The sequence below is a fragment of the Hyperolius riggenbachi genome, chromosome 3 (assembly GCF_040937935.1).
Source record: "Hyperolius riggenbachi isolate aHypRig1 chromosome 3, aHypRig1.pri, whole genome shotgun sequence".
NCBI classification, from domain to species: Eukaryota; Metazoa; Chordata; class Amphibia; order Anura; family Hyperoliidae; genus Hyperolius; species Hyperolius riggenbachi.
In genome coordinates this window covers 319,949,683-319,973,893 of record NC_090648.1, presented here as the reverse complement: position 1 = coordinate 319,973,893, position 24,211 = coordinate 319,949,683, and the positions used below count along the sequence as shown (strand labels likewise).

Sequence of the window (24,211 nt, the reverse complement as noted above, 5' to 3'; positions counted from 1 at the left end):
GGCAAAATAATTAAGATAGCATCCCATCCTGCCAAGTGAGGACAATTATTCATTGATGAAGACAAGAAGCCTGTCCCTACTAAGTCTGGGTCTACAACCTTCAATCTACAACCTATAATCTCAAGCCACTTAATCCATATGTTATTAACCCCCTTGCCGGTCCAATTCCCGCGGCAAGTGGGCAGCAGAGCACTTTTTTAAGAAATGTTTTTTTTTAAATCATGTAGCGAGCCCAGGGTGGCTGCAGCCTGCCCTGGTGGTCCCTCGGACACTGGGACCACCAGGGCAGGAGGCAGGGGTCTGGGGGGGGGGGCGGCTCGATACGGCGGGTAGCGGCGAATCGGCGGGTAGTGGCGGCGATCGCGTACCACACGCAGCTAGCAAAGTGCTAGCTGCGTGTAGGGGAAAAAAATTATGCAACTCGGCCCAGCGGGGCCTGAGAAATCCTCCTACGCAGGTTACCCCGAGCTGAGCTCGAGATAACCGGCAAGGAGGTTAAATCTAGTTGGATGCCCCCATGAGCATATACCAGTTTCTCTAATTTAAGATAGGCATTCACCCATTTGACCCACTGAGCATAAGAGGAGGATCCTCACCAATCCAACGCTGAAGAAGTAATAGTCTGGCCTGAAAAAAAAGACTCCTATGGATTGCAAAAACAGAGGTTTCCTTAGGATCTGACAGATCTCCCACACTAAATATGCATATATTAACAGTGTGAGGAACTTCTTGAAGGGAAATTCCAGATAGGGCTGTAGCAATTTTTTGCCAGTAATGAAACCGTTTGGGGCATTTTTACAACATATGCAGTAGGTCACCCTGCTCTCTTTTGCATCTGGGACACAGTGGATCTCTACGCTACACTTTTTGGGAGTCAAATACGATCTATGCAATATTTTAATTTGAGAAAATTTTTGCATTGCATTCACTGACAAACTGGACAGCGCCAATAGGGCCTCATACCAATCATCTTCCGAAAGGCTATCCAACTCGTCTCCCGAAAATGTTAGCACTCTTCAGTAAGAATCGCAGTAAAGACCCTAATAAAACCACACACGTAGAGGAAATAAGCCCTTTTTTAGAAGTGGCCTATACTGATAAGCAAAAAACAGTGGATGGGTTAGTCCTGAGTTCTCATCTCTGCTTTTGCCTTATAAAGGTGTGTTGAAACCGTAAGTAGTGGAGCCTATTTAACCTTCATTGACAGGTGGAGAAAGGACAAGAAGTCTGGACAAGGAACTAGCATCTGCCCTCTCAGAACTTGTGCCAATTTTTGCAGCCTCCTTCTTGACCAGGTTGATTTAAAACAACAACAACAACAAATAACATTTGTAAAGTGCTTTTCCCCCGTAGGACTCAAAGTTCATAAGCATGGCTCAGACCATCGTGGTACACAGGAAGAATTTTATAAGTCCAGAAATGCCAGGCTAAACAGGTGGCTTTTCAGTCTGGATTTGAATAGCTCCAGGGATGGTGCTGTCTTTACTGGGTGTGGCAGGGAGTTCCAAAGAGTAGGGGCAGCATGACAGAAGGCTCTATCTCAAGATTTTTTGAGGTGCTCTCTGGGAGTGGCCAAGTTTATAGAACTTGCTGATCTGAGGTTGTGAGAGGTGTGGTGCAGCTTCAGCAAGTCCTTCATGTATCCAAGGCCTGGTTTGTTAGCAATCTGGCAGCAGCATTCTGCACTAATTGCAGGCGACGCAGGTCCTTTTTGGGGAGGCCATCATAAAAGGCATTGCAGTAGTCCAGCCGTGATGTGATGAAGGCGTGAACTAGGGTTGGAAGATCCTCTGGGGGAATCACATGTTTAATCTTTGCAATGTTCTTCAGATGAAAGTAGGAAGATTTAACTACAGATGAAATTTGGTTTCTGAAACTCAATTCCCCATCGATTAGTACGCCAAGGCTGCGCACAAGGTTGGAGCTGTTTATGTCTGAATTCCCAATCCTGATTGGTGTTGCTTTAGGATAGAGCTGTTTTGATGGCGAGCGCTGGCTTTGGACAAAAAGGACCTCAGTTTTGTCAGCATTCAGTTTCAACCAGTTATCATTCATCCATGCCTGTAGCTCAGATAAGCAAGAGTTTATTTTTGGAGTAGGGTCTGTTTCACCAGGTTTGAAGGACAGGTATAGCTGTGTGTCATCGGCGTAGAAGTGGTACATCAGGCCATGTCGTTGGATAAGTGTACCGAGTGGCAACATGTAGATTGCAAACAGCAGAGGGGTATTTTGTCAAATTCAGGAAGGGATAGATTCTTCCCTAACGGTGATACACATGTATATCTATTCCACATTCTGTAGAGTCCTACCCTTGAGCCAAACCTTTCACATTAAGTAAAAAGTAGGTAGCTTAGGAAAGTTCTGTGTCAAACCGGACACCTCAAGGGCCTGATACACAAATTAAGGCCTTAAGAGCCAATTTACAATTTACTAGCACTCTTGTAGAGTTTTGCAGGTCAGAAGCCTCCCAGCTCACCAAATGTTTCACTTGCGCGACTATAAAATACACTCAAGGATTTGCTAAAGCTAAGCCCACCTCATCCTTGGTATACTGTAGGTATTCTAGCCTTGATGAGAGTTTTTGTTCCAAATTAAGTCATGGATTAGTTTATTCAATATTTTAAAAATTATTGTGGTGAGCCATTGAGGCGAATTATGAAGAATAAATACCATTTTGGGCATCAACACCATTGAGACAACACACCTTGGCAGAGCCTATGCCTACCACTGGTGCCAGGATCAGCAGTTCCCCAAAAACCATAAAATAGCCTGTGTAACAAAATGTGATAGGGTTAAAAGAACTAATAGCAGTTGATGAGCACTCTCCATACATAAACATAACATTTGTTGTCCAGTATTGCTGTTAGTTATGTTCTCCTGTGTTCCCCGTTGTCCAACCCTATTAAATCAAGTATCAGCAACATAAATAAAACATTATAAATAATGCACCAAGAACACTAAGGATAGTGGATAAGATGCTATTAATTCCAAGTAGTGAAAAACTTAATGTAAATGTATACATATTGGAGTCTGACCAATTCAAATCATCATCCACTGCATATGAGTGGTCCAATTGCAAGCTACAAACATTTGCATAAAATTGCTTTTACATGTGTATTAAATGACCACTCCAGCAAAAAAAGTAAGCAGTTAATATATGATAGAACCGACAGGTTTTGGACTAGTCTATCTACTCATGGGGGATTCTGAGGGTTTTCATTGATTTCAAAAGCATTTCCTGAATGGCAGTTGCTAAGTCTAACTGACAAAATAGTGTGCAAGTAAGTAGGGAGGCTGGCTAGTATCTTACTGTTTCGGCAGTTAAACTGCCATTCAGGAAATGCTTCGGAAAACAAAGAAAACCCTGAGAATCTCCAGACTAGTCCAAAACCTATCGGTTCTGTCAGATTTTAACTGCTTACATTTTTTTTGCTGGAGTGGTCCTTTTAACTAAGGATTATCAGTATCTCAGAGACTATCCTACACATACACATAGGAAACCTGCTTGGTAACCACCTTACCGTATATGATATGATGAAGACAGAATACAGAAGACGGTATAATTATAAATCTCATTGTTATACCAAAAATAGGAGTTGAATTACGCTCCATTTAGCAACTAAACTATTTAAAAAGCAGAATTATGAGGGGTTGGTAAAATCATTTCGAAGTGAGGAGGAATGTATTAGGGATGTTTTAATATTATGGTTGTATTTTTTTTTTTTTTACAATTATTACTATATTTTATCTTCTGTATTTGTCTTTGTCACTTTCTGTAGACATTGCATGTCTACCTTCCTTTTTATTTTCCTAAGTTGCACAGTATTTATTTCCTGTTTTACTAAATAGTAGGTGGTAGAGCATTGCGTGGTACTGAGAGGAAGTGTTGCCTGACGAGTTTTTAGCACACAACACCATGTGGTTAGACAGGCTGAAACAAAAACAGAATAATATACAGAAGATTTTTAAGTACTTGTATCATACACAATATTTCAATCTATTGAATGTTATTTAGCAAACAAATGACCCCATGATATGTGCTGCTGTTGTGTAGGTATTTGTGGGAAAAAATCAGGATATACCTAATCTCCAATCTTCATTTATTATAAAAAACATAGCCATATACAACACTTACATAAGTACAACAAACTTGTCATACAAATGAAGGTTATTTTTTTTTCTATATTTTTCTATTTTTCTAAATGTATAATACCGGTAATTATAATGGCACTTTAAGTGACATTCCAGTTTTTGTTACAAATTCTACTCAATTTAGATATGCACAGTACTAGTAATTCTGCAAATGTTATTTCAGATTCCTTACATTATTTTTTATCATCAGAGACCAACAACTAAACCAAGTACCGCATTGCAGAAAGCACCATGTTTGATGGCTGTGTTTGCTTGCTGACTATTGCAGGAGATTTTTTATAAAATGCCTACAGATGAACTGCACTGTGTTTTGGAAGTAACTATTCAATTTCTTTAATGTTTCTTTATCTGCAATTATAATTTTTTAGATAGAGAATGGAGCGACAATCAAAATAATTCCTAAAAAGGACTACAACCCAGGTAATTACTTATCTTTATAAGTACACATTCAAAATATATGTATGCAAACTGTCTGAGGGCTGGTGCACACCAAGAGCGCATTTGAGCACTTTTTAAAACGCTAGCACTTTGAAAAGCGCTTGGCTAATGTATTTATATGGGATGGATTACACCAGAGCAATGTAATTTTTTTCCCAAATGCAAACACGGGTTCTGTAGCATTTTGAAGGCAATTCAGCCTCAATGTTAAAGGGGTACTACAGCGAAAAACTGTACAATTTAAAACATGTGCAAACATATACAAATAAGAAGTACATTTTTTCCAGAGTAAAATGAGCCATAAATTACTTTTCTCCTATAATGCTGTCACTTACAGTAGGCAGTAGAAATTTGACAGAAGTGACAGGTTTTGGACTAGTCCATTTCTTCATAGGGGATTCTCAGCAAGGCTTTTATTCTTTCTAAAGATATTCCCTAAAAAGGATTTAAACAATGATGCTGGCCGGCTTCCCTGCTCCCTACACCGTTTTTTGGCAGTTGGACAGAGCAACTGCCATTCACTAAGAGAATAGGGGAGAATCCCCTATAAAGAGATGGACTAGTCCAAAACCTGTCACTTCTGTCAGATTTCTACTACCTACTGTAAGTGACAGCATCATAGGAGGAAAGTAATTTATGGCTCATTTTACTCTGGAAAAAATGTACTTCTTATTTGTATATGTTTGCACATATTTTACATTTTACAGTTTTTCGCTGTAGTGCCCCTTTAAGTATAGGAAAAGTGCAAAATCACTCTAAGAAAACGCTACAACAGAGAGAATTTTTTTTGCAAAAGCTGTTTACTTCCAGCTCAAAATGTCCCCCCAATCTCTACACCAAAATGCTCCAGAAGTCATTAGGCATAACTAGAAAATCGCTAGGCACAGGACTGGAATCTCTTTGCGATTACGTTTGTGATTACGCTAGCAATTTTTGGTGTGCACAAGCCCCAAGCCCGCCATAAGATGTCATTCCACGGAGTCTTTTGACGGAGCCCAAATTATTGACTGAGCGCCACTATAGTTATAATTCCCATTGCGGCCTATGGTGGCGCCGGCTGAGCCCAAATTTCCTGCGCTGTTTTTGCCTGACTTGCATCTTCTTGATGAATTATTCCAACTTTATTACCATAACTGTCCTTTCCTGCCTACTTTTTCTGGGAAAAGCAGGCTGTGGAAGTAGGGCAATAAAAAGCCTCAAACAAACATTTAAAGGGTACCCGAGGTGAGAGGGACATATGAAGGCTGCAATATTTATTTCTTTTTAGAAAATACCAGTTGCATGGCAGTCCTGTTGATCTACTAGCATCAGTAGTCTCTGAGTTACAACTCTGAAACAAGCATACAGCTTATCTAGTCAGACGAGTCAGATCACCTGATCTGCTGCATGCTTGTTCAGGGTCTATGGCGAAAAGTATTAGGGACACAGGATCAGGGGGACAGCCAGGCAAGTTGCATTGTTTAACCATTTCAGCCTTTTGGATGTAGCTGCGACATCCAAAAGGCTGCTATCGCGTGCTCCCGCGGCCAAGCGCGCCCACGCACTACTGAGCCGCTGTTCGTTATCCCGGAGATCAATGAATGGGAACGCGTTAGAAAGACCGATGGCTTCTATGAGAAGCCGCGATCCTTCTAAGCAAAAAAAAAATCATGTCCCTCCTACACTTCCTGATGGAATAAAAAAAAAGACCATCTTGTGGCCAAATAGTAAAACTACATGTACATACATTTTTTTTTCTATAAAACACAATGATTTACATTTAAAATTAACTGTTTACCTCCCACACTCCAAAAAATACCCAAATAAAATGTTTAACTAAAAACAAAATTAAAAAATTACAATTAAAAACAAAACAAAACAAAAAAAACCACATAAATAGTTACCTATAATATTTCAGCTTAAAAATAGTGATGGACTCAAAACTGAAAAGATGCACCTTTATTTCCAAATAAAATATTGGCACCATACATTGTGATAGGGTCATAATTTAACCACTTCCGCCTACAGTGTCGCTTCACCTTATGCATCCAAGCAACTGTCACCTCCCATTCATTCGCCAATAACTTTATCACTTATCACAATTAATTGATTGTTTTTTCCACCACCAATTAGGCATTTTTTGGGAGGTTCATTTTGCTAAGAATTATTCTTTTCTAAATGCATTTTAACGGGAATATTAAGAAAAAAATTGAAAAAATGCATTATTTCTCAGTTTTCAGCCATTATAGCTTTAAAATAATACATGCTTCCATAATTAAAACTCATGTATTTTATTGCTAATTTGTCCCAGTTATTACACCATTTCAATTATGTCTAGAGATGTCGCGAACCCGCAGATTTTTGTTCGTGAACTGCGAACGCGAAATTGCTAAAAAGTTTGCGAACCGGCGAATCATGCAAACCGCAATAGACTTCAATGGGCAGGTGAACTTTCACAACTACAAACACTAATTCTGGCTACAAAAGTGATGGAAAAGATGTTTCAAGGGGTCTAACACATGGAGGGGGGCATGGCGGAGTGGGATACATGCCAAAAGTCCCCGGGAAAAATCTGAATTTGACGCACAGCAGGGTTATTATCCCTAAAGGGCAGAAATCACATTGCATTCCTAAATTGGAGGCCTAAAGTGGTTGAAAACATCTTTTGTGTGTATACATCAATCAGGTAGTGTAATTAGTGTACTGCTTCACACTGACAGACCAAACTCACTGTGTAACACACCGCAAACAGCTGTTTGTGTAGTGATGGCCGTGCTGGACTGGTGCGCACCATGGCGAGAGTGCAGTCGATGGCGGTTTTCAAGCCTATATGATCGGGCTGAGGTAGCTCAATGACAGAACAACAGTGACTGAGTGTCCAGCTGATCGATTTTGGTCTGTCCACAATGAAGCAACAACCTTATTATCTTCTTGGGTCAGGTGTGCCCCCCAACACACTCATATAGCCGGTCATTGCTTTATAGGAGGAGGAAGATATGTCACACTTCCGTGTGGAAGCTGAGGGAGATGAGGTGTTCTGTGTTAAATAGTCAACTACGTCCTGACAATATTGGGGGTTGATGGCACGTGCCTTCTTCTAAACACTGTACTTTGGTCGAGGTCCGCACAAATTCATGACAGCACGACCTCGAACAGACCTGCCAGGTGGCCTGCCTCTGGCTGTGCCTCTGCCTGTTGTTTTGTCCATATTTCGGGGGATGAAGTGAAAGGTATGCATTGACTTGACTAACACAATGTGCAGTCACACAGATGCAGTGAAAGGTATACACTGACTGCTGGTAAAATACAATGTGCAGTCACACAGGTGCAGTGAAAGGTATGCAGTGACTGCTGGTATAACAATGTGCAGTCACACAGGTGCAGTGAAAATGGATGCACTGACTGCTGGTATATAAAATAGCGTGCGGTCACACAGATGCAGTGAAAGGTATGCAGTGACTGGTATATAAAACAGCGTGCGGTCACACAGATGCAGTGAAAGGTATGCAGTGACTGCTATATAAAACAGCATGCAGTCAAACAGGTGCAGTGAAAGGTATGCAGTGACTGGTATTATAATATAATGTGCAGCAGTCACACTAGGCACTGAATGTGCTGGGCCTGGCACAGTATAGCAAAAACCAGCTGCAACAGACAGGGCTGTATATGCAGTGTCAGTGGGCCACACACACAAAAAAAATCACAAAAACATTAGCTCTCAAAAGAACGCAAACCCGCGTTGTTCGCACGAATAAGTTCGCATGCAAACCGTTTCAGGACATCTCTAATTATGTCCCTACAACAATGTATGGCGTCAATATTTTATTTGGAAATAAAGGTGCATTTTTTCAATTTACGTCCATCACTATTTACAAGATTATAATTTAAAAAATTATAGCTATATACTCGCTTGACATGCATATAAAAAAAGTTCAGACCCTTAGGTAAATATTTATGTTGTTGTTTTTTTTTATTGTAATTTTTTTTTTTTTTTTATAAAAAAATGTATTTGGGGTTTTTCGGAGTGGGGAGGTAAACAGGTAAATTTAAATGTAATTGATTGTGTATATTAAAAAAAAAATGTATGTAGATGTAATTTTACTATGTGGCCACCAGATGGCCACAGTGATTTTTTGATTTTTTATCCGGTAAGCGAGTCATCCCTTCAAGTCTTGCTTACAGGACTTGAAGGGGTGACGTGGGACATAGAAAAATCGAGGCTTTTCAGAGAAAGCTGTCGGTTTTACTTAGGGGGACATAGATCCGTATTCCCATTAATTGATCTCAGGTGAGCGGAAGGCGGCGGGAGCGCGAGCAGGAGCAGGCTATCTGCTGTAAAGGAGCAATCAAGGAAAAACATAAATCACCATGTATTGCTATTATTATTATCAATATAGTGCTAGCATCTTCCATTGTGCTGTACAGTATACAAAGCATATAATAGTGAGGTTAAAAGATAGTCCACACATAGTAATCAGAACATCCAGAAACACAGTGGCGTACCTACCATAAGGCTGCAGCTGCTCACAGCAATGGTTTTAGACATGGCTAGGGGTGCCACTGTGGTGCTCAGTCACTGTGTTCCTCCACCTGGGACCTTGTTTCTTAGGGCTGGTGCACACCAAGAGTGCTTCTGAGCACTTTTAAAAACACCAGTGCTTTGAAAAGCGCTGGGCAGAGGGATGTGATTTTTTCCCAAACACAAACGCGGGTCCTGCAGCATTTCTGCTGATTTCTGAGGCGATTCAGCATCAATGTTAAGTATAGGAAAGCTCTGAAGAACACTAGATCAGAGCGATTTTCAAGTGTTTTTGTTACAGAAACTGTTCGTAACAGCTCTACTGTAACAAAAAATAAAAAAAAACTCTACACCAAATCACTCCAAAAATCGCTAGCCATCAGGGGCGTTTATAGATTCTTGTGAGATCCAGGGCACCCCTGGGCACCAAGAGTGAATGAGTGTGCGTAAAGCGGGCGGGGTCAAAGGTGGGGCCAAATTTGCATGAACATAGCAGTGGCGTAACTTAAACAGCCCCGTTTCTTGCCCCGTGTGGAGCGTGCCGCCGCCCGGGGCGCTGTTGGGAGGGGGGCGCTATAATGGAGGGGGGAGCCGGAGCCGCGGGGAGGGCAGCCCGACCTCTCCCTCCCTCTCCTCTCCCGGGCGCCCTCCGTGCTCCCCCCTCAGATGCAGAGTCCGTGAGCAGCAGGGAAGCGCTGTTTACAACTCACCGGCTGCCTGGCTCCAAGCGCTGCTCTCTCGCCGCTGGTCTCCTCTCTCTCTCTGTATACGTACTGATACACGCTGCTTCCTGTAGCCGGAAGCAGCGTGTATCAGTATGTATACAGAGAGAGGAGACCAGCGGCGAGAGAGGAGCGCTTGGAGCCAGGCAGCCGGTGAGTTGTAAACAGCGCTTCCCTGCTGCTCACGGACTCTGCATCTGAGGGGGGAGCACGGAGGGCGCCCGGGAGAGGAGAGGGAGGGAGAGGTCGGGCTGCCCTCCCTGCGGCTCCCCCCTCCATTATTGGGGGCATCTACCTATCTAACCTATTCTGGGGGCACCTACCTAATCTAACCTACGCTGGGGGGCAGCTGCTAATCTAACCTACACTGGGGGGCACCTACCTAATCTAACCTACACTGGGGGGCAGCTACCTATCTAACCTATACTGGGGGCAGCTACCTAATCTAACCTACGCTGGGGGGCAGCTACCTATCTAACCTATACTGGGGGCAGCTACCTAATCTAACCTACGCTGGGGGGCAGCTACCTATCTAACCTACACTGGGGGGCACCTACCTAATCTAACCTACGCTGGGGGGCAGCTACCTATCTAACCTACACTGGGGGGCAGCTACCTATCTAACCTACACTGGGGGGCAGCTACCTAATATAACCAACACTGGGGGGGCAGCTACCTATCTAACCTACACTGGGGGGCAGCTACCTAATCTAACCTATACTGGGGGCAGCTACCTATCTAACCTATACTGGGGGGCACCTACCTAACCTATACTGGGGGGGCAGCTACCTTATCTAACCTATACTGGGGGGCAGCTACCTAATCTAACCTATTCTGGGGGGCACCTGTCTAATCTAGCCTATACTAGGGGGCACCTACCTAATCTAACCTATACTGAGAGGCACCTACCTATCTAACCTAGGGGGGGGGGTGCAATTTTTACACCCTCGCCCTGGGTGCATTTTAGCCTAGAAACTGCACTGAACTTAAACATATTCAATAGGCAGCATTTCACATATATAAGCCCCTTACCTGGCTTCTGTCTTGTCTTCGGCTGGCTGGTATAGGTTAGATAGGTAGCTTCCCACAGCGTAGGTTAGATAGGTAGCTTCCCCCTGCGTAGGTTAGAAAGGTAGTTTCCCCCAGCGTAGGTTAGATAGGTAGGTTCCCCCAGTATAGGTTAGATAGATAGCTTCCCCCAGTATAGATTAGATAGGTGGCTTCTCCCACTATAGATTCGATAGGCAGCTTCATCCCAGTATAGATTAGATAGGCAGCTTCCCCCAGTAAAGATTAGATAGGCAGCTTCCCCCAGTATAGGTTAGATAGATAGCTTCCCCCAGTATAGTTTAGATAGGCAGCTTCCCCAGTATACATTAGATAGGCAGCTTCCCCCAGTAAAGATTAGATAGGCAGCTTCCCCCAGTATAGATTAGATAGGCAGATTCTCCCAGTATATGTTAGATAGGTAGCTTCCTCCAGGGAGGCGGGAGTAAGGAGGCGGGGAGCTGGGTGGAGCGGCGTGGGGGAGTGGGCAGTTACTCACCTCCGATCGCGCAGACACAGCCTCCAGCACCTTTTGACTTTCTCCTCCGGCGTCCATCGCCTTGGTTACAGCGCCCTATGTGACAACACACCAAGGCGGCGGACGCCGGAGGAGGAAGACAGAAGGAGCTGGAGGCTGTGTCTGTGATCGGGGGTGAGTTTGTAACTGCCGCTCCGCCCAATGCCCCCTCCTGCCACTGAATCAATCCAGGGCACCATGGCAACAGGTTCCAGGCCGGTGCCCCGGATAAAAGGCACTAGCGACACCGATGCTCGGCATTATTACAAAATCGCTAGGCACATGCCTGGAATTGCCTAGAAAAATCATTTAAAAAAGCGATGAGCGCTTGCGATTACGCTAACGATTTTTGGTGTGCACTGGCCCATAGTTTGGGCAACATTCAAGAAAGTAGCATCAGGCAGTGCAGGGGACTGTACTACTTCCTGCACTACATGTAGCACCCCTCCCCCTTCCTGTCCCGTGGGCAATGTGTCTCCTCGCTCTCTACACATAGCCTGCAGTGAGTGAATGTGCAGAGCAGCTGGGTGAGTAGAGAGAATGATTGCTGTGATGCAGCTGGGACATTAGCAGGGAGAGGTGGCAGGATGTGTTTAGTGCTTCAGAAGTTGCCTGACATTAGTAGCCATATGCACTGGTTGCTGTAATACCAGAGTGCCCTAGACTATTGATTATGTAGCCTGATCAGAGTAATTCATCAATAATGCAGGGCAGTCTGCTGTTGCAGAAGCCAGTGATACAGGTGCTGACAGCTGACTTCTGTAAGAAAGCTCCAGGTAATTCAGAGTTGCTTGATTGCGGGTAATCTTATCTCTTTTCCCAGCCCCCCCCCCCCCCCCCACACACACACACACACACACTCCCACCCTGTTTTCCTCCCCATGACCCTTTCCTCTTTTCAGATTTTATTGGCTTTTTTAACATGTCCCTGCTGAACAGCACCAGTGATGTCTGCAGTGCTGGTAAGAGGTCCTCCAGATAGTAGAATATCGGTAACTTTAACAATACTCCACTACTACAGTACAGTGTACAGAAACTCATAAAATATTGGTATTATATACCAATATTTTACTATAGCTAAACCTAACCCTACTCTCACCCAGAACTGTCCCTTCTGATGCCTAAAACCAACTGCCCCCCCCCCCTACAAACACCCTGCATGATGCCTAACCCTAAACACCACCACTCTCCCCCCCCCCCCCCGCACAAATACCCTATCTGATGCCTAACCCTAACCACTGCCCTACACCTAACTTTAACCTTTGATTTATTAAGAGTGGGTATTTGTGGCTTTTAACACTGACAATAATTTTACTGCATTCCATTAAGAGCTATGCTTGTTTAGGTTAAGGCAAATGATAAGTGTAAAGTAATGTGGCCAGTTACTTACCTGGGGCTTCTTCCAACCTGAAGTCCTCCTGGTCCCTCGCCGTCATTCCACACTGCTCCGTTCATCCGATGTTCCCCTGCAAACGCTGCATGCATGGCCCCATGCCTCCTCCTCCATCGCTCTCCTTTGGCCAGTAATCGCTCTCCCATGGCCGGGAGCATTCTGCGCTTGCTGAGTTGCTGGCGAGGGACCAGTAGCACTTCAGGGGACTGGAATTCACCCCAATTAAGAAACTGGCCACATTACTTTTCGCTTAACACCCTCTTTCAGGTTCATGCTATTTCCAGTTGTAATATGCTTGGGTGGACGTTCCACCAGGCCATGGATTATGTGGCCTTTGAAGAAATGATGCCCTAGTTACATGGACCAAACACATATAGACATGTATAACATAAACATATACATGGATAATGGAACTTGGAAGCTTGCTATATTAGAAATGATTGTTGACTAATGCACAGTAAGATATGGAAGCCCTTTGTGCACTGGTAAATTGTTTAGAATGAGGTTTGTTACTTTTTAGTGAAATGCACAGTTTAGATCAAATCAGGGCCACGTTTACAAATCTGATGAGATTCGGCCTTCAGTTACCCTCAACTTGGATTTAAGATTCTTTAAACTATGTTCCTGACTTTGCTAAATACTGGGATGTGGTCCTGAGGGTCACCTGACAGCAGGAGCTGAGAAACACAGTAAAAAACTGCCTCATTGTCCTATTATATAAATAAAGTGTTTTTTTTTGTTTTGTTTTGTTTCAGTTAAAGATTATTCCAAAGGTTATTTCCACCTGGTAAGTAATTATTATTTGTTTGCAGTTAGATACCATTCCTATAACTTCATAGCATCTCTGCCTGATGATGGATTGGGTATTATGAAATTATGAAAACAGCATTCTGTGTAAAGGACAAATATGACCCTTTCATGCCTTGTACATTGGCCAGATTAAAAGTCTTTGCGACAAGCTTAACACCCACACTACGGTCTTTATCGACAAAAACAAGATTTTACCTTACTTTCTGTCCTTGAAAACTAGCGAGGTTGTTGTAATAATCCTTTTTCCTACAGGACTAGTTGTCCTCACACACTAATGCAAAGTGGTGGCAGATTACCTGATTTTTATACCAGATTGCAGATTGTACCAATTATACATAAAATTGAAATTGTATTGTGTGTGGGCTCACCAACCAGTCCAAAAAGTTACTTTGTCTGCAGTGTTGACTCTCAGTGCCTGAGGGCTGAATGGTAATCTGTGGAAAAAAGGGAACAGGAATTGGAGGGGGACGTCACAGGTTCCACTAAAAAAGGCAATTTTTTTTTCACGTTTCCCTAGCTATTTTGAGTAAATGTGTGATTTTGCACACATATGCTGGAAAAATGCTGCAGGCACCACACTTCCAATTTGGTAAAAATCACAATGCTTTTGTGGAATCACTCCGGTGGGGTTACATTGTACTAGCGCTTTGCCAACCGTAGGCTAGTTGCCTGCGATCAGCAAGTATACCACGAGTGCTGGTAGTAGAACCTCTTAGCAGCCTCTTAGGGCCATATCCTATTGCTGAACTCGCTAGCGCTAAGCACTGGGAAGAACTTAATTTAGGCAAGGGGAGCATAGCCTAAACCTGTTTATTTAATAACCAACCCCCCCCCCCCCCACCGGCAGAAAAGTACTTGTCTGAACAATATAATCGCCCAGCAATTTCTTTACACGCTATCCAATTGCTGTTTTCATGTCTCCGGGAAGCGATTCCCAGCAGACATCAACGTTAGGTTAGCCCTGCAAAGCGCAGGTCTAAATCGGCTAACACATCTCCTATAATAAGGTGACCCCCAGAGCACCCAGTAGAGCCACCGTATATTGCCAAAGCCCCCATCTAGCTGCACCGTTACCCCTGTTAATTTGCATACCACCGCTATTTAAGCCCTTGTCCACATCTTTGAACCAATTTATACATTTTGTTTCTGCTATTAATCGATCATTTGACGTTTTGAAGCCACCAAGCCACCCTTCAGGGCAGTGACACGAAGATCATACATGCTGTGTCCGTTGGACCGAAAGTGTGTAGCAACTGGGAGTTCAGATTTGGTATCGTTAATAGTTTGCCTGTAAAAAAACGTATAAATTGGTTCAAAGCTGTGGACAAGGGCTTGAATAAGGACAAAAACTTTTTATATTGGTATGAGGCTGATGATATTTAAAAACTATTTCTCAGCCGATATAGCTGAACTTGTGAACTCAGAATTTACGATACCTCTGTGTGAGTCCAACTCCCAGGTCTGTGAGCAGGGAGTAAACAAGGATCCTTATCTCAGCTAACAACCTCTCACCCCATTAAGATGTTCTGCTTTACTTAAGGCATCTCAATGAAATGTATTTATGCTTGAAAAAAATCTGTTTTTCCTTTTGATGTTGCATGTATATAGCTGTCTGTACCACCAGCCTGCAAACTAACAGGATGTAAGCCCGACGAAGGCTGCAAGGCCGAAAGCTTGCTTATTCTTATTCATTTTTAGTTAGCCAATAAATGGTATCATCCTGATTTAAAACGTCTTGCTTTTACTGATGGCTAACACGCAGGGCCGGATTTGGGGGCAGGCATCCGAGGCCGGGGACTAGGGCGCTGGAATTTACCCTAATGTATGGGGCGGGTGACAGGTTAACTATACCTGCTGTCACCCACGGCCATCCGCAATAAGTAAAAAGTCGATCTGGAGTCTGCAGGCTCCAGCAAGCCGCCCCGCCACTTTGCTGTGTCTAACAGTAGTGCCTGTGTTGCGGTGAGCAGCTCAGCTGGCGGGGGCGGCTGCCGTAGTCAGAATCCAGATTGGAGTAGAGCAGTATTCAAACTCTGAGGCTGGAGAGAGCCTACAGAAGCTGCCGGCTGCAGGAAGAATCTCTCCCTAGTCCCACACGAGTGCACGTGTGACGTGTATGTCACAGGAGGCAACTCCAGAGACGCAAGTGGCATAAAGACAGCGGGCGATTCGCTCAGCCCACTGTCAATAAAAAACATCAACATGAACATCAACATGATGTCAGCGCCTGAACCTGCCCACCCAAAATGTGAAGTAGATGGGGAGGTCGCGTGGTACCGCTGGGGCTTATGGACAGATCAGAACCCCAAGGAGCAGCGAAGCAGTAATCGATCCCCCCTTCTTCCACTGGAAGTTGTAATGCTGCGCACAGTTTTCAGGGTGTGAATGCTAGATGGACACTGGACAGTGGGCCAAGACAGTAAGTGAAGTTATTACCCTTAACATCATAAGAAGAAACATTCTTCCTCTCCCTGTGCAACATTTTTTTTTCTTCAATAAGAGTGTTATTTCTCAACTTCTATTTTAAAAGGAAATACCTTAAAGGGTTACTAAAGCAAAATAAAAAAAAATTATATATATGTGTATATATGTACTGTATATATATATATATATATATATATATATATATATATATATATATATATAATCAGTTTAACTTTTACCTGATTGTTCTTGCAGCCCTCTGGAGTCATCCTGTGCCTGCTCCGTCCTTACGGTTCCCTCCATCGAGCATCGGCAGCCTCCCAAAGCTGGCTGGTCGTGGCCATTCGAATGCCACTGCGCATGCGCGAACCCGAGCCGCATGCACCCTGATCGCAAGCCTGCTGCTGGGAGCGCTCTGCGCATGCACAGTAGTGATTTTCGTGTACTGCAGATGCGCAGGACGCTCGCAGCAGCATGAGCACAGGGAGGAGGCGCATGGCCGGCCAGCTTTTCCGGGTGTCGCCACTGCTGGCAAGAGGGTCTCGGAAGGACAGGACGGGCACAGGAGTAACTTTAGGAGGCTCCAAAAAGTCCCAGGTAAGTTTACCTTTTTTTTTATTTTTGCCCTAGATTTCCTTTAAAGGAAAGCAGAGATGTTTAAATAAGCAGCTTTTATACTTACCTCACTCTTCCAGCCCCATGTGGCCCTGTTGTGCTTCTGTTGCTGGGACCAGTCTGCACCCACAATTAGTACAGCGCTGTTGCAGAACAGCCACAGGAGCATGACTGGGGTTTGCACATGGCCGGGCTGCACATGCGCGGTGAACCACAACTGGCTAGGACTTGGGTCATGGAGCTAGAGGAATCCCCAGGTAAGTATAAAAGCTGCTTATTTAAACATCTCTGATATACTTTAATGTAGTAACTAGCAGGCTTGCTCATCACAAGTAAATCAAGAGTAACCACAGTGGTTACTCGTGATTCAAATGAGTTGTAATTTCCGCAGCTGAGCGGCTGTATGCGGCATTGTTAATTACCCAGAATGTCACTGTCCGCCCTGCATTTCAAAGGGCTTGCAAGCTACCTATTGGTCGCGTTGCAAGCCTCGCTATGGCGCACTTCCTCCTTCCGGTGCGCCATAGCGAGGCTTGCAACGCGACCAATAGGTCACTTGCAAGCCCTTTGAAATGCAGGGCGGACATCGGCATTATGGGTAATTTACCCCGCCGCATACAGCTGTGGCAATTACAACTCATTTGAATCATGAGTAACCACCGTGGTTACTCGTGATTTACTCGTGATGAACAAGCCTGTTAACCATACCCCCCAACCGTCCCGTTTTCGTCGGGATTCTCACGATTTGGGGGGGCCCTCCCGCTATCCCGGGCCCCCCCTCTTGAATCCCGACAGCTGGGCAGAGAATGGAGGAAGAAAAAACGATCAAGGCTCCAGCCGCGGTAATGAGGGATGCGGGAGCCCGGCTTCATTACTTCCTCCCCCCCCTCTCTGAATACCCCCCTGATGTGTCTGTCCCCCCCTCCTTGTTAGCAGAGTGAGCGCAGCGGAGCAGCCAGTCGAGTCCTCTTACTTACCGCTGATCCACTCGTACTGGCATCGGACCTCCATGTGCTTCCTGTTTACTATGACGTCACAGGAAGCACATGGAGGTCTGATGCCAGTACGAGTGGATCAGCGGTAAGAGGACTCGGCTGGCTGCTCCGCTGCGCTCACTCTGCCTACAGGGAGGGAGGAGGGGGGACACAGACACATCAGGGGGGCGTTCAGAGAGGGGGGGGACAGACACATCAGGGGGGCGTGCAGAGAGGGGGGGACAGACACATCAGGGGGGCATAGACACAGAAACCCATGGGCACCCTCACCCTTCTCCCCACCATTTTTTAATGACAATTGCATATATACTGTATATATATATCTGCAATTGTGTGTATATATATTTTTTTACTAGGGGTGTGTCAGGGGGTGTGGTTGGGGGTGTGTCAGGGGGTGTGGCTTATGTCCCGGTTTCTCATCTCAAAAAGTTGGGAGGTATGCTGTTAACTAGTCATGAATGCAGGTAAAGCATTAAAAATAAGCTGCAGTTATACAGCAACTACCTGCCCATGCTGCTCTCCTATATAAATAATTCACAGGTAAACTTCGGGGGCCGTCATAGATTCAGGGTTCATTGTGCCTCCCCATCTTTCATGGGGTACACTCAGATGTCATGGTATGCCACCTAATGCTCTGCCTCTGTCCAGCGCATGCTCTCTGTCCACTCCGCCCCCTTTGAGATTGTGCTCCTACTCAGCTGTGCCCACTGCAGCCACAGCCGAAGAGCTTCCTCTTGCCCCCTGTAGTCAGTTTGCTCGATCATCATTTTCCCGCAGTTTGGCATGGTGAATTCCCCTACTGGCCGATCGCACTCCCCTAGCTTGGAGCGTTTTGTGCATGCGCAGTTCGCTAAGATTGTAACTGCACTTGCGCAGAATGCTCCCAGCAACAGGATTTCAATCAGGGGAGTGCATGGCTGGCCCAGGACCAGTGATGCGTGACTGGGCTGTATCGTGGACATCACTTTGGGAGAATGGAGGGGATCAGGAGGATGGTGATCAAGCAGACGGATTACAGGGGGTTGAGGGAAGCCTCAGGTAAGTATAAATCCTTATGCTTAATTCATCTCAGGTTTCCTTTAAAGTGTACCTGAGGCAGGGTAAAAACTTCAATTTTATTTACTTGGGGCTTCATCCAGACCCTCGTAACCATGTACCTCCTTGATCATACTCCTGTGGCCAGGAGTGTTCTACGTATGAGTAGAATGCTCCCAGATACGGGAACACGTTTAAAGGAAAGGTTAACGGTCCCTAAAAAAGAAAAAAATATGCTAATCCACTTACCTGGGGCTTCCTCCAGCCCGTGGCAGGCAGGACGGGCAGTAGTTCTGCGCCTGCACAGTACAGCCCGGAGGACGTCCGATGACATCAGCGCGTCCGCATGTGGCGCATTTTGGAGCGCAGAAGAGAACAACCTGGAAGCCGGCCTGGCCAGGTTGGGTGCGCCACCGGAGGAGACCGGGAGCCTGCGGAGCAGCGCCGAGGGAACATCCTACCTGCCACGGGCTGGAGGAAGTCCCAGGTAAGTGGATTAGCATTTTATTTGTTTTAGGGACCGCGAACCTTCCCTTTAAGGAGGTGTGCGGCCTGGGCCATGGAGAGGGCAGAGCATGCGCTGGATGCAGCATTAAAGTAAGTGAAGTTTTACTTACCTGGGCTTCTTCCAGCCCCTAAAATTTAATCTGCTCCTGTGCTGAAGTTCCACTGTCCTAGCATCTCCTGTCCCCTCCGTAAGATCATCGACCCCTGGCTGGGCTGTGGGATTCTCATCATGATACCTAATTATGATTTATAATTGTTACAGTAGAATCCCTTTATAGTAAACTCCAGGGGACCTGGGCAAGTAGCTTACTGTATCAGCAGTTTACTATATCAGAATTGGTCATACATTGTATATTTATATAGAGGCATTTGCTGGGACCTGAGGACTGAGTTTACGATACCCAGAGGTTTACTATATCAGAGTTTACTATAATGAGATTCTACTGCATAGGAAGAAGAACATTTATGTTGCGCTTTTCTCCTGGCAGACTCAATGTGCTTCAGGGCTGCAGCCACTTAGGACACACTCCAGAGATGACCAGGATTATTAGGAAGCCTTGGCCAAAGCCTCCTTACTATTTTACATACTGGTTTGACCTAGCAATCGAACCCTGGTCAAAGGCTCAAATCCTACGTCAAAGGCAACAGCAATAACCCAGTACGGGATCCAGCTGACCTAATTTCATTACCTAATTGTGTTATTTTGAGTCAAGCTCTATAATCATTTTATTTGAGGTAACAGTCCCTAAATAAGTTATTTGTATGTCATGTTGCCTATCTAGGGTATCTGAGATCACAATGTATAATCATGCTTTTTGGGTATCACGTTTCTTAATTATGTTGTTTGGGGTCATGTTCCCTAATTAGGTTATTCAGAAGACATGTTAGTTGTTATTTTTCCCTCGTCTATGACCACTGTCAGTATGCACACAGCTTCTGCTAGGATTTGCATGGTGCACATGGATATATTTTGTTATCTCCCAGGAGAGGATGGCAGATTATGGTTTGATCGATGCTTTGAATGTTTGCACTATGCATATTACAGGACCAGAGTTAGGACATATACAGATTCCAGGGTAGCTTGGTGACAGTGGGCCTTGGGTGGAGAAAAGTACAAATCCGGCCCTGCTAACACGGTACAATACCCTACTGCTACTACCGCTAAACACCCGCCGCCTCTTGCCGCAATGTAATTACAGTGTATTTGTCACTGTAATTACTGTTATCGGAGCCCTGGGAAAGCATCTTTGAAGCTCCTGCTTGGGCTCCCCATTGGCCCATGGTTTGGACCATTTTCATTGGATCAGACAGCGGACTAATGGGGAACGCCGGCGGGAGTTTCAAAGATGCTTTTCCGGGGCTCTGATAACAGTAATTATAGTGATAGTACACTGTAATTACAGTGTTGTTGCGTCGAGAGGCGGCGGATGTCCAGCGGCGGTATGTAAATTGACAGGGGCAATGGTGCAGCTGCGTGAGGGGCTTCTGCGATGTGCAGCGGCCCAACGGGAAGCTCTGGGGGTCTCTCTCCTTATTAAAGGAGATCCCAGATGCAGCGGCAGAAGATGGAGACAGATGTTCGGCTGGTGCGTGCAAGGCTCTGGAGAGCAAGGCTGTGGTGCTAAAGGACAGTACCCCAGTGTAAAACCTCGCTCACTATGGTCCGGTAAAAGGGAGCATTGCTCAGGCTTTTGCCTGAGTAATGCTCCCTAGCGATTGGCCATCTTGCAAAGGAAACCGGCAATAAGATTTACTGGTAATCCACGTGTAATGGCAAGCTACGTGCGCAACTGCAAGCTACTTATTACCTTGAACTGGATATGGCCCATGATGTCTGTAATCACACGAGTATTTGTAACACCAGTGCAGGTGTGGTTGCGGCCATCTTGGAGTTAGCAATATCATGCTATATATAGTTTTACCTCTTTTGACCAGGACTGGATATACATAGGAGTGTACTGAGACTTGTGATTGTGCCATTTCTTGATAGACTACTGGGATCTTCAGCAGTGGCGTAGCTACAAACCTCTGGGCCCTGATGCGGAATCTGGATGTGGGCCCCCCTCCCAGCAACACTCGACGCACACAAATCCCTATAGCCAGCTATAGGTCCCTTCAGTATAGGTAGCCAGGCATAGGTAAGCCAGTATAGTTGCCCCCGGTATAGGTTAGCCAGGTAGGTGCCTCCAGCATAGGTAGCCAGTATAGTTGCCCCCAGTATAGGTAAGATAGGCAGGCACCCCCGGTATAAGTTAGATGGGTAGGTACCCCCAGTACAGGTTAGCTAGGTGGGTGCCTCTAATATAGGTAGCCAGAATAGTTGCCCCCATCATAGGTTAGATAGGTAGATGCCCCCAGTATAGGTTAGTTAGGTAGGTGCCTCCAATATAGGTAGCCAGTATAGTTGCCACCTGTATAGGCTAACTAGGTAGGTAGGTGCCCCCAATACAGGTTAGATAAGTAAGTGCCCCCAGTATAGGTTAGATAGGTAGCTGCCCCCCAGTATAGGTTAGATAGGTAGCTGCCCTCCAGTATAGGTTAGATAGGTAGGTGCCCCCCAGTATAGGTTAGATAGGTAGGTGCCCCCCAGTATAGGTTAGATTAGGTAGCTGCCCTCCAGTAAAGGTTAGATTAGATAGCTGCCCCCCAGTATAGGTTAGATTAGGTAGCTGCCCCCCAGTATAGGTTGGATTAGGTAGCTGCCCCCAGTATATAGTTAGATTAGGTAGCTGCCCCCCAGTATTGGTTAGATTAGGTAGCTGCCCCCCAGTATAGGTTAGATTAGGTAGCTGCCCCCAGTATAGGTTAGATAAGGTAGCTGCCCCCCAGGATAGGTTAGATTAGGTAGCTGCCCCCCAGGATAGGTTAGATTAGGTAGCTGCCCCCCAGGATAGATTAGATTAGGTAGCTGCCCCCCAGGATAGGTTAGATTAGGTAGCTGCCCCCCAGGATAGGTTAGATTAGGTAGCTGCCCCCCAGGATAGGATAGGTAGGTGCCCCCCAGGATAGGATAGGTAGGTGCCCCTTAGGATAGGTTAGATTAGGTAGCTGCCCCCCAGTATAGGTTAGATTACGGTAGGTAGCTGCCTCCCAGTATAGGTTAGATTAGGTAGCTACCCCCCAGGATAGGTTAGGTAGCTGCCCCCCAGGATAGGTAGCTGCCCCCCAGGATAGGTTAGGAAGCTGCCCCCCAGGATAGGTTAGGTAGATGCCCCCCACGATAGGTTAGGTAGCTGCCCCCCACGATAGGTTAGGTAGCTGCCCCCCACGATAGGTTAGGTAGCTGCCCCCCAGGATAGGTTAGGTAGCTGCCCCCCAGGATAGAATAGGTAGGTGCCCCCCAGGATAGGTAGCTGCCCGCCAGGTTAGGTCAGGTTAGGTAGGTGCCCCCACCCCAATAATGGAGGGGGGAGCCTCAGCCGCGGGGAGGGAAGCCCGACCTCTCCCTCCCTTCCTCTCCCCGGGCTCCCCCCTCGAAATTCTGAGTGAGCGTGCAGGGTAGCGGCGCTATACTAAACTACTCACCTCCGTCTCAGGTTCCAATCGTCGCTGGTCTCCTCCCGCTCCACATAGATGCTGATACACATGCTGCGTACACGCTGACGCAGCAGCGTGTGTATCAGCATCTATGTGGAGCGGGAGGAGACCAGCGACGATTGGAACCTGAGACGGAGGTGAGTAGTTTAGTATAGCGCCGCTACCCTGCACGCTCACTCAGAATTTCGAGGGGGGAGCCCGGGGAGAGGAAGGGAGGGAGAGGTCGGGCTTCCCTCCCCGCGGCTCCGGCTCCCCCCTCCATTACAGCGCACACCAACAGGGCAGCGAGCGGCACAGGCAGCACGGGCCTGGAAACGGGTATGGGCCCCCCGGGCCCCTCCCCCGCCTCTTCAGGAGCCGGGCCCGGTCGCGAAGGCGACTGCTGCGACCCCAGGCCCTACGCCCATGATCTTCAGATAATCACAAATGGAGGTGTTTCTTTTTCTAGGAATCACCTGAATCTGAAGAAACTGAGGATCAACAAAATATGGAAAATAAAGGCAAACAGAAGTTTAAAGTAAAAGAATTATATCTTACAAAACTTCTTTCTACAAAGGTATGTAAAACAGTGCTTGTAATAAAATTGTAGTGTGATATCTGTAAATTAATATTTTACTTCACCACTTGTCTCCATCGTGACGGTTGTACATGGACATTTGGCATTTTGTTTATGTTACTCCATGTCACAGCCAAGGAACTACTGGACATGAATTGGAGACAAAGGTCCATGTACACTAGCAATTGCGATTTGCAGCTACCCTGCAATAATGCAAATGATGAATCAAAGGGTACAGTGTAGTTTGAGGAAGAGTTATGGACCCAAACATCACGGTTTCGCCCAATAATTTTTTTTCTCAACTTTTAGCAATTACAGAGTTGATTATAGCTGTCAAGTCCCCTTAAAGTGTCCCTGTAGTAGATCACGGCCCCACTATTTGCGCAGTACATGCCTTAGCAGCATGGGCTGCTGTCACAAACAAGGACCTCATAAGCCGTAGTGAGTATCTACAGTCAGATCAGAATTTCACCAGGTTGGAACTATCATCTTTCTCCTCCCTTACTATATGACGCCTGTTTGTTCTCAGTACTTGAGCACAGACCAAACAGGGATGTCACTAGTGGTCCAGGAAGGGTTGTGAACATGGTGGAAGGGACATGGCAGAACTGCTAATGGCATAGCATGGATAGTGAGTGTGGCTGAAATCCTGGACAAAGAAGTCCAGCCAAGTCCTAGCACACAGATAGTGGCTTTGGAGAAGGGGTTGGAGTAGCTACAATTACAACTTGGCCCAAGCTCATGGAGGGGCATTTGTAGAGTACCTACAGGCAGAGTGTGCAGTGGTAACCAATGTAGTCCTCTTAATCAGCATGCTTTGACTCCATGGCAACCGGCCGCCATGTCTTTGCTTATGTGACCTATGCCGGCATGTGACATTTATTTGTACTCCACTGTGCACTGTGCATTATTTGTGTTTGGGGGGAGGTTGTGCTTATACTATTGTCTGTGACACTCAGCCGAGT

The 24,211-nt window shown here is 45.7% G+C and overlaps 1 protein-coding gene across 1 annotated transcript in view; it reads left to right on the top strand.

The window, feature by feature from the left end:
* PLXNC1 (plexin C1) overlaps positions 1-24,211 on the top strand; it is a 214,862-nt gene that overhangs the window by 180,671 nt on the left and 9,980 nt on the right. Inside the window, exons 24-26 of the mRNA XM_068276803.1 lie at positions 4,521-4,572; positions 13,523-13,554; positions 23,139-23,246. Coding sequence (XP_068132904.1) covers positions 4,521-4,572; positions 13,523-13,554; positions 23,139-23,246 — 192 coding nt within the window. The remainder of the gene's footprint in view (positions 1-4,520; positions 4,573-13,522; positions 13,555-23,138; positions 23,247-24,211) is intronic.